This window comes from Catharus ustulatus, chromosome 15 (genome assembly GCF_009819885.2).
Source record: "Catharus ustulatus isolate bCatUst1 chromosome 15, bCatUst1.pri.v2, whole genome shotgun sequence".
Lineage (NCBI taxonomy): Eukaryota > Metazoa > Chordata > Aves > Passeriformes > Turdidae > Catharus > Catharus ustulatus.
Window position 1 is genome coordinate 19083948 of NC_046235.1, and position 13685 is coordinate 19097632.

Here is a 13685-nt window from a genome sequence, read left to right on the forward strand (position 1 = left end):
ACGTGCTGGGACGGAGCAGAACACACAGGCTCCCAGGGGGTCCCAGCACTCGCTGACCTGTCCCAAATCCTCACAGTGGCAGCAGCTTCATGCAAAACACCTGAATAAAGACTCTGAACTCAACGTGTATAAAGGCCTCTGTGGCTTAGCACCGCCCTAGCAAAAGGTTCCCTAGCAATTCCTTATTTTCATTATCTGAGAAAAGACAGATCTTTTTATTGAGAGCAGGAGAGGAATGGGAAATGTAGGATCACAAAACCAGTTAGAGATGGAAAGCCTGACGGCCACAGCAGTGTGTAATGCGGACCAGGTCCCTGCTCTGGCAACGAGCGCTGCAGCTGCCAGCAGTGTTCCATGTTCCATGTCCCATGCATTCCAAATACAGCATCGCTGCCAGAGCTGAGCTCCCGGCGCTGATCACCGCGGGGCTCACCCCAACTCCGGGGTTTTGCCGGTGTCGCTGCTGAGTGTCCCCAGGAGGAGCCGCTCTCCCGGTGCCCACGGGGTCGGTCACAGGCGGCGGGACAGGGCGGCCCCAGGTCGGCGGTGCCTCCCCCTCCGCCCCGTTCCTCTTGTCCCGTATTCCCGCCCGGACCCGCCGCTGCTGCCTCCAGCGGGGGCTGCGGACCCCGGCCCACCGCGGCCTGGGGCTCCTGCCCCGCCATAGCGGGGTGCGAGCCCCCGCGCCCCGCCGAATTCCTCGGACCCCCGCATCCCTCGGACACCCCGGATCCCCCACAGCCCCCAGGCGCACAGCGCCCCCTAGCGGCCGCGGGGCTCCCCGCGCCGGCACAGTTCATTGGTTCCACGCCCCGTGACGTCACGGGGTGGGACAGTCCCTATTTGGTTTCGGGGGGGCACGCACCGCCGGCCGAGGGCACTGATTGGCGCACGCGGTTCTGATCGCTGATTGGGTGCTGCTCCTGCCCTTCCCCTTGCGGCGGGAGTTACTTCCGGTCCCCTCCCCGGGTCGCGCCTCACGTGACCCCAAGCGCGAGCGGCGCGGGCCGCCCGCGCTCAGCCAATCGCGGCGCGCCCGGCTCCCCCCATTCAAAGCCGGCGGGCGCGGCAGCCAATGGCGGGCCGGGCTCGGCCCCGCGCGCGCTGACGGGCGGGCGTGCCAGCCAATGGGACGCGGCGGGGCCCGGGCGGGGCGGGGCGGGTGCGCGCGACGGTGGCGGCCATGGCGGAGCGGGGCGGCGGCGGCGACGGGGAGGCGGCGGCGGCAGCGGGCGAGCGCTTTGGCACCGATCTCCGGTACGGCGGGCCATTGCCGGGCCGGGACTGATCTGCCGGGAGAGCGGAGGCGGGGCCAGGCGGGGCCAGTGGGCCGGGGGGAGCTCTCCCGCCTCCGTTCCCGGCCCCGCGTGCGGCGGGACGGGCCCTGTTCCCGCTCACCGGGCCGGGGCCGCTCCCTGCCGTGGGACCGGGTCCCGGGGAGTCCTCTCGGAGTGCGGATAGACCGCGTCCGTTGTCGTTCACCGTCTCATAATCCTCGATTTTTTCGAATCTGAGTCCTCATGCAGCCATTGTACCGCACTGCACTCGGTGCCGGGTGAAATTGTCCCCCCGGAGCGCAGGGGAGCTTTCGCTGCTCCTGAGGGCCGGGTTTAATCTGAGACCCCGTGCGGAGGCCGGGGGCGGGCACAGCGCAGCAGGGCCGAGCTGCGGGGCACCGGAGCTGCTGGCAGGCCCCGGTGCAGAGGCTCAGCTCGGACCTGGCAGCGGTCAGGGACCGCGTCCGCTCCGCAGCTTCGGCAGATCAGCAGGGATGCGCTTCCCGGGGGCTGCGTACCCATCCCAGCTCTGGCTACCCATTTTTATGAGGAGAAATTCACAGCTGAGGACTAATAACCTTGAATTGTGAAGCAGAACATATTGAAATAGTTGCACGCTTTACCCGCTCAAACGTGACGTGTTTTGCACACCCTGCTGGTGTTTACTGGGTTTTTCCCGGTTCCTTGTCGCAGCTGCTTTTCCCCGTCTCAGCAGCCAGTGGCAGTGACCCGTGTTCTGTGTCTCTCTCCCCAGGATGGCTCAGCAGCAGGCGCTGCGGTTCCGCGGCCCCGCGCCGCCGCCCAGCGCGGTGCTGCGGGGACCCCCGCCGCTCCTGCGGCCGCCCCCGCCCTTCGGGATGATGCGGGGCCCTCCTCCGCCCCCCCGGCCCCCCTTCGGCAGACCCCCCTTTGACCCCAGCATGCCCCCGATGCCACCGCCGGGCGGGATCCCCCCGCCCATGGGGCCTCCACACCTACAGGTAAGGAATTCTCCTGGGATAGAGCGATTTTTCATTGGTATTCATGCGTGGAAGTGTCCAGTTCTGGGCCCCTCAGTTTCAGTGTTGGTGTCCAGAGAAGGGCAGTGAAGCTGGTGGAGAGTCTGGAACACAAGTATGATGAGAGCAGCTGAGGGATCTAGGGGGGCTCAGCCTGGACAAAAGGAGGCTCAAGGTGGTGCTGGAGTCCCCATCCCTGGAGGTGTCCAGGGAGTGACAGGACATGGCACTCAGTGCTCTAGGCTGGGTGCAAGGTGGACACTGGGCACAGGGTGGACTCGATGGTCTGGGAGGTCTTTTCTGATGTAATTGATTCTGTGATTGTGTGGAAATAGTATGAGAATGACATTGGAATGGGTGAAGGAAACAGCAAGGCAGGATGAGAGCACAGGGCTCAGGTGTGGTGTTATGTACCACTGCATACCGGCAGTGTGCAAATACAGTTCTGCTCAGTTCTTCCGTGCTAAACTGATGGATGGTTTAAGGTCTTCTGTCTATTTTTCTGAGGCCTGTTTGCGACGGACAGCACCCTTGTGAATGAGAAATGGATTGTTTTAATTGCCCTGTGCTGTTAATTAATTGCTTTGTGGGGATGCCTTCCCATTAGAGCAGTGTAAGTGTGGGCTGCAGGCAGGCTGAGGAGCTGAATGGTACCACGTGCTGTCAATAATGGATTAAATCCACTATTTGTAATGACAGTTTGAAGAACCAACCAAAGTTACTTTGGATCCCAGGCTTGGCTGTGGGTGTCTCCCTGGTTTCTGTTTGATTTCCACCCAGGGTGTGCTGCTGCTCCCAGCTGTCACCCAGGCCGTGAGCTCTGAGCTCCTCAGCAGCACCAGCCGTGGCTGGGTGTCCAGGCTGTGCTGGCACGGCGCTGCTCCACGCTCAGGGCTGGGCCTCACCCCCTGCCCAGTGCCCAGTGCAAAGGCAGATGTGATGGTGAAGGGCCCTGGTCAGAGTGGGGGGAGCTGTGCCTGGAGCAGGGCTCAGGATTGTGGGGCCCTGGCTGCACCCCTGGCACTGCCTGCCCATGGGATTGTACTCCTGCACTGGGGAAAGCAGCTGTAGCAGGTGGAAACTGGGCTGCTCCTCACTGGATTCTTCATGCAGGTTGTAAGAGCAAGAAGGAGGAAGCTCATGGTGCAGGAGCTGTTGGGGAGGAGCAGGGATGGAAGGCAGGCTGCAGCTGAGTTGAGGGCTTTTTTTGTTTGTGTAGAACGCCATCCATACACTCTTGGCTTCCTTTTTTGGTAGCATTTAATGCAAATAGTCATTACTGGTTTGGTATGTGGATTTAAGGAGCGGTTTAAAATGCTGCTGTTAGAGCAGAAAGTTGGATCTCAGGGCAGCTCCTGACAGAAACCAAGCACTGGCAGCTGCCAGGGGTACAGCTGCTGTTGTGGGTGCAGGGAGGCAGCTCGTGTGTGCAGTTTGTCACTGAGCCACCCCTCCCTGTGGCGTGGGGTGTCCTGGGCTGTCCCACCCCAGCCCGGCCCTGGCAGGCTCGGGGTGAGCGAGGCTGTCTCTCAGAGCTGGAGTGATGGCATCACTGGGGCAGTTGTTGGTGTTTGCAGAGTAAAGAACTCAGTGAATTTTGTCAAATGTGTTTACAGGGAAGTGTTCGCTGCATTTGTTGCATATAGTGAATTTCAGACAGTCCAAGTAAAGAAATAAAATGAAAGAACTGAATGTACTTTGAATTACAGACAGGTGTTCAGGCTTTCAGGTAACTGTGTGCAGGACAGGTCAGGATTGCTTATCGTGCAGTAATGAACATGTGATTTTGTCTTATTTTAATTGGCACTAGTTAAAATTTTAGTTAGTGGGAAATTTAGGAGTGTGTTGGATTTTAATTAAGCCCACTGCTCAGCTGTCCTGACAAACTGGATGCTTGCTTGTCATTCAGTTTTTTTTAACATTTCTTTCCTGGGAGGGTCGTTGGGTTTCTGAGGTATTTGGTTGACAGATGGGGATGTCTGAGCTGCAGCTGTTCAGGAACAGCTCTTCCATTCTTTCTCTTCCTTGCATTGAGGTATTTTCTCCTTTTCAGGAGAGGACTTTCGGACTTTCCTTTGACCATGTTTCTGTTCATGCCACCTTTTTCAGGTGCCTTGATGTTTGCATGTCAGAATGAAGTGATGGCTTCAGGTGTTCTCCATGGGTGGGGGGTTGGCAGAAGCACATTCCCTGAGCTGGGAACACTGGATTGTTAGAGAGGCTTCCCAGCCTGGCACAGCTGTCCTTACTGCTGGTGCAGTGTCTCTTGGCTCTCTAAGCAAGGAAAACTGCTTGAAATTATGTCGTTGTTATCATTATCATCATTATTGTTGTTATATGCCTTTAGAGACCACCATTTATGCCTCCTCCCATGGGTAGCATGCCACCACCTCCTGGTATGATGTTCCCTCCAGGAATGCCGCCGGTCTCTGCGCCAGGAACACCAGCAATGCCCCCAGCCGAGGAGATCTGGGTAGAGAACAAAACTCCAGACGGGAAGGTGAGATGGGTGCCGTGGGTGGTGCTGCAGGGAGCCCTGGTGACACAGGCAGGGCCTGGGCAGGGGTCCCCAGGAGCAGGGCTGTTGGCAGCAGTGACAGTGCTGTGACAGCCACCGTCCCACCGCAGGTTTATTTCTACAACGCGCGGACACGCGAGTCGGCGTGGAGCAAGCCGGACGGGGTCAAGGTCATCCAGCAGTCAGAGCTCACGCCCATGCTGGCAGCCCAGGCCCAGGCCGTGGGGGCCTCCACCCCCACCACCAGCAGCCCTGCATCTGCAGCATCTCCATCCACCTCCTCCAGCACGCAGTCCTCCACCACCTCCACCACCACCACGGCCACCTCCGTGTCCCAGACCAACTCCAGTGAGTACCTGGGGGTGCCTCAGCCTCGTGGTGTGGGGATGCTGCATGGGGAACGGCTGCAGCACAGCCTGGGTGTTCAGGACAGACTTGTTTCAGCATGGAGTGTGAATTTAAAGTGCAATGTTTAGTCCAGAAGAACCTTGCATGCAAACTTTTTTTCTCCCCAGTCTCAAAGAATTCTTCAGGTCTTTGTATATTTTTCTTCTGCCCTTATCACATCATCTCAGAGCTATTACACATCTATTTCCTTTTGACTATAGATAGAGCTAAATTGTTTCCAAAAATGTTTCACAAGAAACCTTGATCTGAGGTAGGAGTTTAGTTGTATCAATTTTCTCCATGGCATCTGTTTCTGCAGCTCAGGTCTCGGAGCTGCTGGTCTATGAGCCCTGGTTGATAACAGAGTAGAGCTTCTTTGTTGTAATACTTTTATTAGCATTATTCTGCCTAAGCCTTCTCAGTTCTTATTTTCTAGAGCTCCACAGAGAGGAAAAAGAAAGTCCTTGGAGCCATTTTTGTTCATTTATGACCTTTGAATGATAGTCTGGACATTACTACCACTTCCACAGACTGAGCGTTTGCTTGTAGGCGTTTTCCAGCTAAGGAAAGGGGACTGAATTTATGCAGCCTGCACATAAATGCATGGCTGTGCCCAGAGCAGCATGGTTTGCACTGCACTTTGGCATGTGTGAGCTGTCCAGGCTCATTGATGGAGGCGTGTGTTAGGTACTGTGGGTCTGCTTTTTGTGAGTCTGTCAACAGCAGGCAGCGAGCAAGGTCAGTCCCCGTGCCCAAAGTGAGGTGTGCAGGGGAAGGAGCAGCTCAGAGCACATCCTGTCCTGCAGGCAGGGCCACAGACAGACAGCACTGGTGCTGAGCAGGAGTCTGGCATGGACATTGGCATTGTAGCTGCACTGGCTCAGATGTGTGCACTGAGAGGCCAGAGAGTGTGCAGGACATGAACTGTTCCAACTCCTGCTTGCAGTAGAGTTGCATTCTCTGGGGTTCATCTTTTTTGTGTAACAGGTGAGACAAGTCAAGCTTAACTCACCTTTTAACCTGAACTTCACGATCTGTGTGTGAGGGGAGTCAAATTTAAGTAATCCTCCAATTCTGCTTTCGTTTAGGCTGGAGGGAGGACACATCATTAGAGCAGCAAAGAGCTTGTATTCATCAAAGCATTTTAGGGCTTTTGTTTAATTTGAAGGGTAACTCAGTATGGTGTTAATTCTCTGTGTTGAACTATGGTCTGCTCCAACTGTTGTGCTGAGTAACAGCTCAGGTGGGAGGTAAATGTTAACTTCTGACCCCGTGTCAGGCTGGGCAGAGCTAGTCATGCTTTGGGAGCAGCACTTTATGCACCTTCTCTGAAGTTGAATTTCCTAATGTTGAATGCTGACAATCTGTTCCACTTCTACCTGTTCTATCTGCTAAACTTTGTCTTTGCTTTCAATAACTGTTACTGTTGGTGTCTGTGCCTAGGCGATGAAATTTTGTAATTTAAAATAATTTTAAAACTCTTGGACTTGGCCTGTAAAAAAGCCCTGGGACTTCTGGCTGAGCTTCATTCTTGCCTTGTACTGATTTGACTTAGGCCTTATAAATCACATACTGACTGTCTGCTCTGTTTCCCTAAATGTTAGACACTGCTAAGAACTTTCACCCTTTCTGAAACGCTTACTGAAAGATCAGGAATCTTTATTTAAATATGCTAATACTGGTATGTTGTTTGGAATGTTTCTGATAGTAATAGAAAGTGCACGGTGTACCATTGGAATATGACTCTAAAGTGGTGTGGTTTCTTTATTTTTTTTCCTTTTTCCCTTCTCCTCTGCACCAAATCTTACAGAGTGAGTTTACAAGTTTAAGCAGACTTGTCTCAAGTTCCTGTTGGCCTGTGCTGTGAGACTGTTTGCTCCCAATTAAACCAATTTGAAATTGAAACCAGTCATGCTGCAAGGATTATAGAACTGAATGCCAGTTGTGTATTTTCCTGCTGGGAGGCACTGAAGACCAGGAAAGTTCTGGCAGCTTTTGAAGAGCAGCATTTTCCTTTTCTATGCTTATTTACACATTTTTATTGACATTTTCCTGTTCTGGGGGCAAAGCCCAGCATGGTTTAAGGCAGAACTGCTGTCATGCACGTGCTGCTGCTGTTAAAAGCAGAACCTGTGTTGGTGTAACACAAGGACAGCCTGTTGCCATTGGAAACTCTCTGTAATGTTTCTGTTTCTCTGAGCAGAGCAGAACCTCATTTCAGCCTGTGTTAGTCCTGTGATACAGCCCTGCTACTGCTGTAGAGACAGGTGTAAAGAATGGAACAAATGAAAATTGGAAATTGGCTTTCTTTGTGAATACTTAATGTTCCAGAGAAGGCAAAGTATTTTTTGTCCAGGAGTGTCTTCCTGCTGGTTTTATCTGAGCATAGCTGCTATACCGGGAAACAGAGCGCCAGTATGTTTGCAGCAGTTTATTGCAGTGTCTAAGATACAAGGTGTTCTTTGTGTTTTTTTATCAGCACCTACCACACAAGACCAGACCCCGAGTTCGGGTGTTTCAGTTGCCACACCATCAGTCAGTGTTTCAACCTCTGCTCCTTCTGCTACACCTGTGCAGACTGTACCCCAGCCAGTCCCACAGACATTGCCTCCTGCAGTTCCTCATGCAGTACCTCAACCAACTGCAGCAATTCCTGCTTTTCCACCAGTAATGGTACCTCCATTTCGTGTCCCCCTTCCTGGCATGCCTATTCCACTTCCAGGTAAATTGGCAAACTGTAATTGTCTTGTCTGCTACATGTCCATGTTGTCAGTTGTTTGCACTCATGTGTCCACTGTGTACAGAACTTGCCTGGATCCTCTCCTCAGAGTATCTCTGAAAGAATTCAGGGTTAGCAGACAGACTTTTTAATGAACAAAGAACATATATTTTTTTTTGACTTCTAGTTCTTTGCTATGCTTGGCAGCAAACAGCTGCATTTAAACATGTAATGTTTAAACGAGTATATTGAGCACTATATTTTACTAATTGCAATATTGCTTTAATTTTTTTCTACTTACTTGATTTAGACCTTAAGTCTTGTGCGTAATTATTCACTAGGACATGGATGAGCAGGAAGAGTTGCCATGGAAATCATGACCCCAGTGAAAGCAGGTGTTCCCAGTTCTCTTAGGCTGCAGCCATTGGGTGGGATGCTGAGTGCTGAGGTGTGACCTGAGGACCACAATGAGGCATTTAGGGCTCCAGGCTTTAGATGTAAAGAACACAGAGAATGAACCTTAAGTGGCAGCACGCTTCTTCTGGATATATCATAGTTTCTTAAATTTTTATGAAATATTTAGATACCTAAGGAAGGAATTTTAGGCTGGCAAAATGTTGGACTCACTGTCTGTAGTTGTTGCAGAGGGCCTCCCAGGAGATCACTAATGACACTTAGCACTTACACACCAAGTTTAATTTGAGTTCCTGTTCTGATACAAAATTGATGTGTTGCAGTATAGAGTGGCACTAAACATACACCAGGAACTGATGATTTTGTGTTGCAGAGGGAGCTTGGAGATGGCAGTTGTATTGGATCCAAGTTAGTTTCAGATCTAAAAAGACAAAGTAGCAGCTCTGAGCAGCATCTTCGTGTTCCTGACTCTTTGTACAAGCTGAGTGAGGTGACATTCCTGCTGTCCTCCTAATGCAGCCACCCAGTGGATGTGGAGGGAGGCCCTCACCTCCCCCCTGAATTGGATGGATGAAAAGTAACCCTTCAGAACACTCTTTTGAGAAGAGAGAAAAGCCTGAAAGCAGTTAAAGTGCTGGCTAGAAGACAGCACCAGCTTTTAGCTGCCTCTGCTTTTAGAATAGTTCTAAAATAACTGTGCAGAGCTACTGTAATCTGTATTGGTCTGAAAAGGAAATCACAGTGTAGTACTCGTGATTTAAACTAGGAAACATACTCTGAACATGATACTCCAGGCTGAACAAAAAATGAATGAAGGCTAGGAGGAAGAAGTCTGTTTATTGGTGACGTTTGGAAGAATAATAAAAACGTTAAAGCCTTAAAGGTGATTGGCTGAATTGCCATTTCTAACCTTGCCAGCAAGGGACCAGCATGGAATGAAGGGTCCTTACACACTGTGAGGGATATAATCGACACAGCTGTGACCTGGGGAGCGAAGTGCATGGTCAGAACAGTGGAGAAGAGTGCCAGTGGAAATGGAGATTCTGGGTGTGTGCCCAGGCTGGGCTTTATTGTGAGCTCTTAATCAAAAAGTTTTGAGAGTAGTGCAAAGACCAAGTAGGAACACCAAGCTCCTGAAACTCATTATTGAAGATGATTTTTTAAAGAAGTTCCGTGGTGAGAAGTGTTGTCTCTGCCCAGTTCTCCCTGTGAGCTGGGCTGCAAGTGGAGCCCATGGGGTGTAGGAAGGACACCTGGCAGCAAAGGGCTGCTTCCACTAGTGGGTCTGATTTGTCAGTTTGCTTAGGTACAGAATGAAATGTGTCAGCTGCTTTCAGCTGATTCTGACTTGAGTTGGTTTTGGTGGTTTCTAAACACAGTAAAAGAAAAGGAAATCTGTAAAATTCTTTACAATACCAAGAAACAGAAGAGAAGTCAAATTACTTCAAGACAGTATCAGGTGAAGTGAGGAGGCCTCATGCAGGTAGGCTGTAGGTGTTTGGGGCTTCCAGCACCAGGTGTGATATCAGCCAGATTCAGAGCACTGAACAATACACTGTCAAGGGATTTCAGAGTTAATCTCTGTGTTAAACTGTAGTAGGAAGGAGTAATGCAAGAGTTCATTAATTATATCCCATAATCTCAGATCTTAAAAAGTAAGTCTGCTTTCTCTCAATTCCTATGTTTTAAGTCAGTTTTATGTTTGGGAATGACCTTGGCAGCAGAAACAGCTTGGGTGTTTGCTCAGTCTAATCTGTGCTGCAGCATCCCTAACTCCAGCAATCCCCAGATAGTTATTTGTACTGACTCACCTTGGAGACATGCTGCAACTTCCTTAACAAAACGAATTTTCAGATCCATTGTCAAGTACATAACATGACCACCCTTCCAGTTCAGACAAACACTTCAGTCAGTGCTGTATGAGTCAATGTTTCTATGTCTCAATTCAATACTTTTAGAAATAAAACTAGTTGCAGTTCTCTCATTGAAATTATTTTTAGAAAACATTACAATTCTGTCTCCTCACAAATTTGTTTTCAAATAAATTGGCAGTATTAATGTATGCTTTGCATACTAGATCTCTAATGACCAAATCCAGAAACTGCTTTGATTTTAAACAGGGGTTTAATTTCACTTTGCACTGGAGCATTTCCCACCTCACATGATGAATTTAAACTTTTGAAGGGAAGTGTTTCAGTTTCTGACCATCCAGACTGGACCAGCCAGGGAGCACTTCTACAGTTGTCTTCTGCACCCCAAATGGAAATGCATTCCCCTCATCCTTTCCCACTGATTTGGATCTGATCAAAGAGGATGAGCTGCTCGCCTTTTTGTGCCTTGTTGTATCATTTCTCACTGAGCTGGAGAGCAGACCAGTGCATGGTGCCACCTCTTTCAGGGCGAGTTTTGGCTTTTAAAGCATTTTCAGCTCATGCCATTCTTGATAATGAAAAATAAAGAAAATGCCCCTGGCCTAGTGCAGCTTTATGTACCTCTGTCTGCAGCTCCAGTGCTTTGATTTCTTTTACCCCTTTCTTTCACCTCCAGCCTTGCTGTAATTGCCCTGTGCTCTCAGCTTTCCCCCTGGGTTGCACTTGGCCGTCCACCCTGTCCTGCTTTGCTGCTCTGATTAGTTCAGCCCTGTCCTCTGCCCTTGCTCTGCTCTATAACTGCAGCAGCAGACTGGGGAGCTCAAAGCCTGTGAGTTCTGTTGTGCTGCTGCTCCCCACAGTCTGTCCCAGCAGAGGCTCCTGTGGGAGCAGCCCCAGTAGTGGGATATTTCCTTGTGGTGCTGCCCTACAAGGGAAGCTGCATTCCCCCTTGGATGAACTTAAACCCCTGAGTCTTCACTGAAATATGTTTTTTCTTTTTAATGACATCCCAATAACTTGCTAAGCAGCTGGTTTAACATAGGCAGAGACTGTTGCTGCAGCTTAAAATTAGTTTTATATTCAATCTGGCCTAAAATGTTGAGCAAAAGTAATTCACATTTTCTTGCTGGGAGGCTTCTTCTCTGCCAGCTGCAAATGGCATTCCAAATTGTGGCAGGAAGTCCGTAGCAGCCCGTGGTAGCTGACATCCCATGGCAGCTTTCCAACATGCTTCCTATCCGTTTTGCAGGTGTAGCAATGATGCAAATAGTCAGCTGCCCGTATGTAAAGACAGTCGCTACCACCAAGACCGGTAATTTCCAAACCCATCCTAGTTCGTTTTGTCTGTAAGTTGGCATGGTAGTGAATGTGGTTGTTTCTTTTATTTCTTTATTTGCTTCCCCACTTGAATGAATACATATACTTTATTTTCAAAGCCAGTATAAATGAAATATCATATTTGGTCAGGAGATAACTTCCCAAGTAACTGTTAGCGTCAGCTTATTCTGTACCCAAACTCCCGTACAGTTTTCTGTAACCATTGAGTTCTGTAATGACTGTGACTCTCATGCCCATACTTAGTTCCTAGTTTCTTGTGTGGATTTTTGTTTTCCTGCTCCACATGTGCAGTGGCTGGCTGTGCTCGCATGTTGTGTGCGTGTCTGTGCGTCTGAGTGTGAACTTTCATATTTCAAATTGTGGATTTATGAACAGTCACTCGCTGAGAACACGTTATGGCAATGTGTAATGTGTGATTTCTGTTATTTAAAATGAGACTTTTTCAATGTTAAAGGCTCACATTTATGATCTTGAAGTTCCAGTCCTATCCAATTGGTTCTTCTAGAACTTGTCATTCCAAATCTGTTCATTATACTCAGTTTGTTGGGATGAGTGGAGAGATAATAGGATGCTGCAGCATTCTGGCTTTCTTATCTTTGAATATTTACTTGCCATTTTGCTTTAGGATTTCAATAAAATGTTGGTTTTTTTCAACAAACCCAACAATCTGATACTGTTCCATTCTCATCAGGTTTTATCCAAGGCTCTGAATTAATGCCAGTATTTAATAGAGTTCTGTCCTATGGCTCAAATTCAATCCACTCTTGCATTTTTAAGAGCAATAGGAATATCTTGTACAATGACAGCATAGTTAAGCAGTGGGATCGACTTTACCCCAATTATTTGCTGCAGGCATCTGATAAAGTCTTTTCTAATAAATAGAGAACCTAATTTTAAAATAGTAGAATAAATGTCTAAAAGCTAACAAGCTGTGTGCTTAGCAGAATTACACAAATTAATTAAAATCCAATTTGCCTGGGCATTACTGATTGCAGAACACAGGAAGGAAATTTGGTAACAATGCCTTGCATTCCAATTTAACTTTGAAAACAATCCTTCAGCTCATTCCTACGGGTTGAATATTTGTGAGTTAAGTCAGTGTTGTGCTCAGGCCCTGGCTGGTCACTCACTGTGCCCTTTCCTTGTTCCTTGTTCCTTTTCCCTGTGCCAGGAGTGCTGCCGGGCATGGCTCCCCCGATCGTGCCCATGATCCACCCGCAGGTGGCCATCGCCGCCTCCCCCTCGCTGGCCGGAGCCGCCGTCTCCGAGTGGACAGAGTACAAAACTGCAGATGGAAAGACCTACTACTACAACAACAGGACTCTGGAGTCCACGTGGGAAAAGCCCCAAGAACTGAAGGAGAAAGGTACTTGAAGGGGTTTCTTAACTGGAGCGTTATTCTGGGAACGCGGCTCAGAGCATCCAGGGTTGTGTGTGAAAGTGCGAGTGGCTGCATTTCAGTCCCTGATCACCTTTAAGAATGTTTTAAAGTTCTGGTTCTAAGGATCCACATGGGCTGGCCTTCAGTCTGGAAGTTGCAGCTTTTCCCACTGTGCTGAGAGTGTTTGGTTCTAGAGTTGCTTCCAAATCCCGTGCCTAGGGCAAGTGCATGTTCCTGTGCCAGCACCGCCCCTGCACACGTGTCGAGAAGGTTCCAGTTACGGACAGAAAGTGAGGGGAATTGAGGGGAGAGGTCAGTCATACTAAAGGCTGTAGACCAGGCAAAGATTAAGATTGTTGTCCTGATTTTCAGATCTTGAAAAACTAAATGTATAAATAGATTTGGAGTATCAAGTAAAATGATGACACCTCCCCCTGTCCACATCCCTACGCTGTGCTCGTGTAAATGCACATTAAATCCATGGGTGGTGTTATATGGAGGGAGATTGCTCTTGTATCATAAATAAGGAGGAAGGGGCAAAGGTCCTATGGCTCTTACTCAGTTCATAAAGTCTTTTAAGAAAGAAAATCCAAACAGTAGTGCCTTTTACTGTCTCCTGAATTTTTAGTTACAAGAAGTCTTTGTTTAGACAAATGCAGGACACTTGCACTATTGGTTCAATTAATGCCCATCTTCCTAATAAATCAGGTTAAATAATAGGTCTTTTTACTGAAATGAAAGTGTCCAAGACAGCAAATACTGATCTTGCTGAGAGAAGATTG

At 49.3% G+C, this 13685-nt stretch overlaps 1 protein-coding gene across 4 annotated transcripts in view; it reads left to right on the forward strand.

Moving 5' to 3' along the window:
* Nucleotides 1–1183: 1183 nt before the first annotated feature.
* TCERG1 (transcription elongation regulator 1) overlaps nucleotides 1184–13685 on the forward strand; it is a 28801-nt gene continuing 16299 nt past the window's right edge. For 2 of the 4 annotated variants that reach the window (XM_033072958.2, XM_033072959.2), the window contains exons 1-7: nucleotides 1184–1257; nucleotides 2032–2257; nucleotides 4623–4775; nucleotides 4904–5141; nucleotides 7660–7902; nucleotides 11434–11496; nucleotides 12694–12888. In XM_033072958.2, coding sequence (XP_032928849.1) covers nucleotides 1184–1257; nucleotides 2032–2257; nucleotides 4623–4775; nucleotides 4904–5141; nucleotides 7660–7902; nucleotides 11434–11496; nucleotides 12694–12888 — 1192 coding nt within the window. The remainder of the gene's footprint in view (nucleotides 1258–2031; nucleotides 2258–4622; nucleotides 4776–4903; nucleotides 5142–7659; nucleotides 7903–11433; nucleotides 11497–12693; nucleotides 12889–13685) is intronic. The other 2 variants (XM_033072960.2, XM_033072961.2) reach the window with 2 other exon arrangements.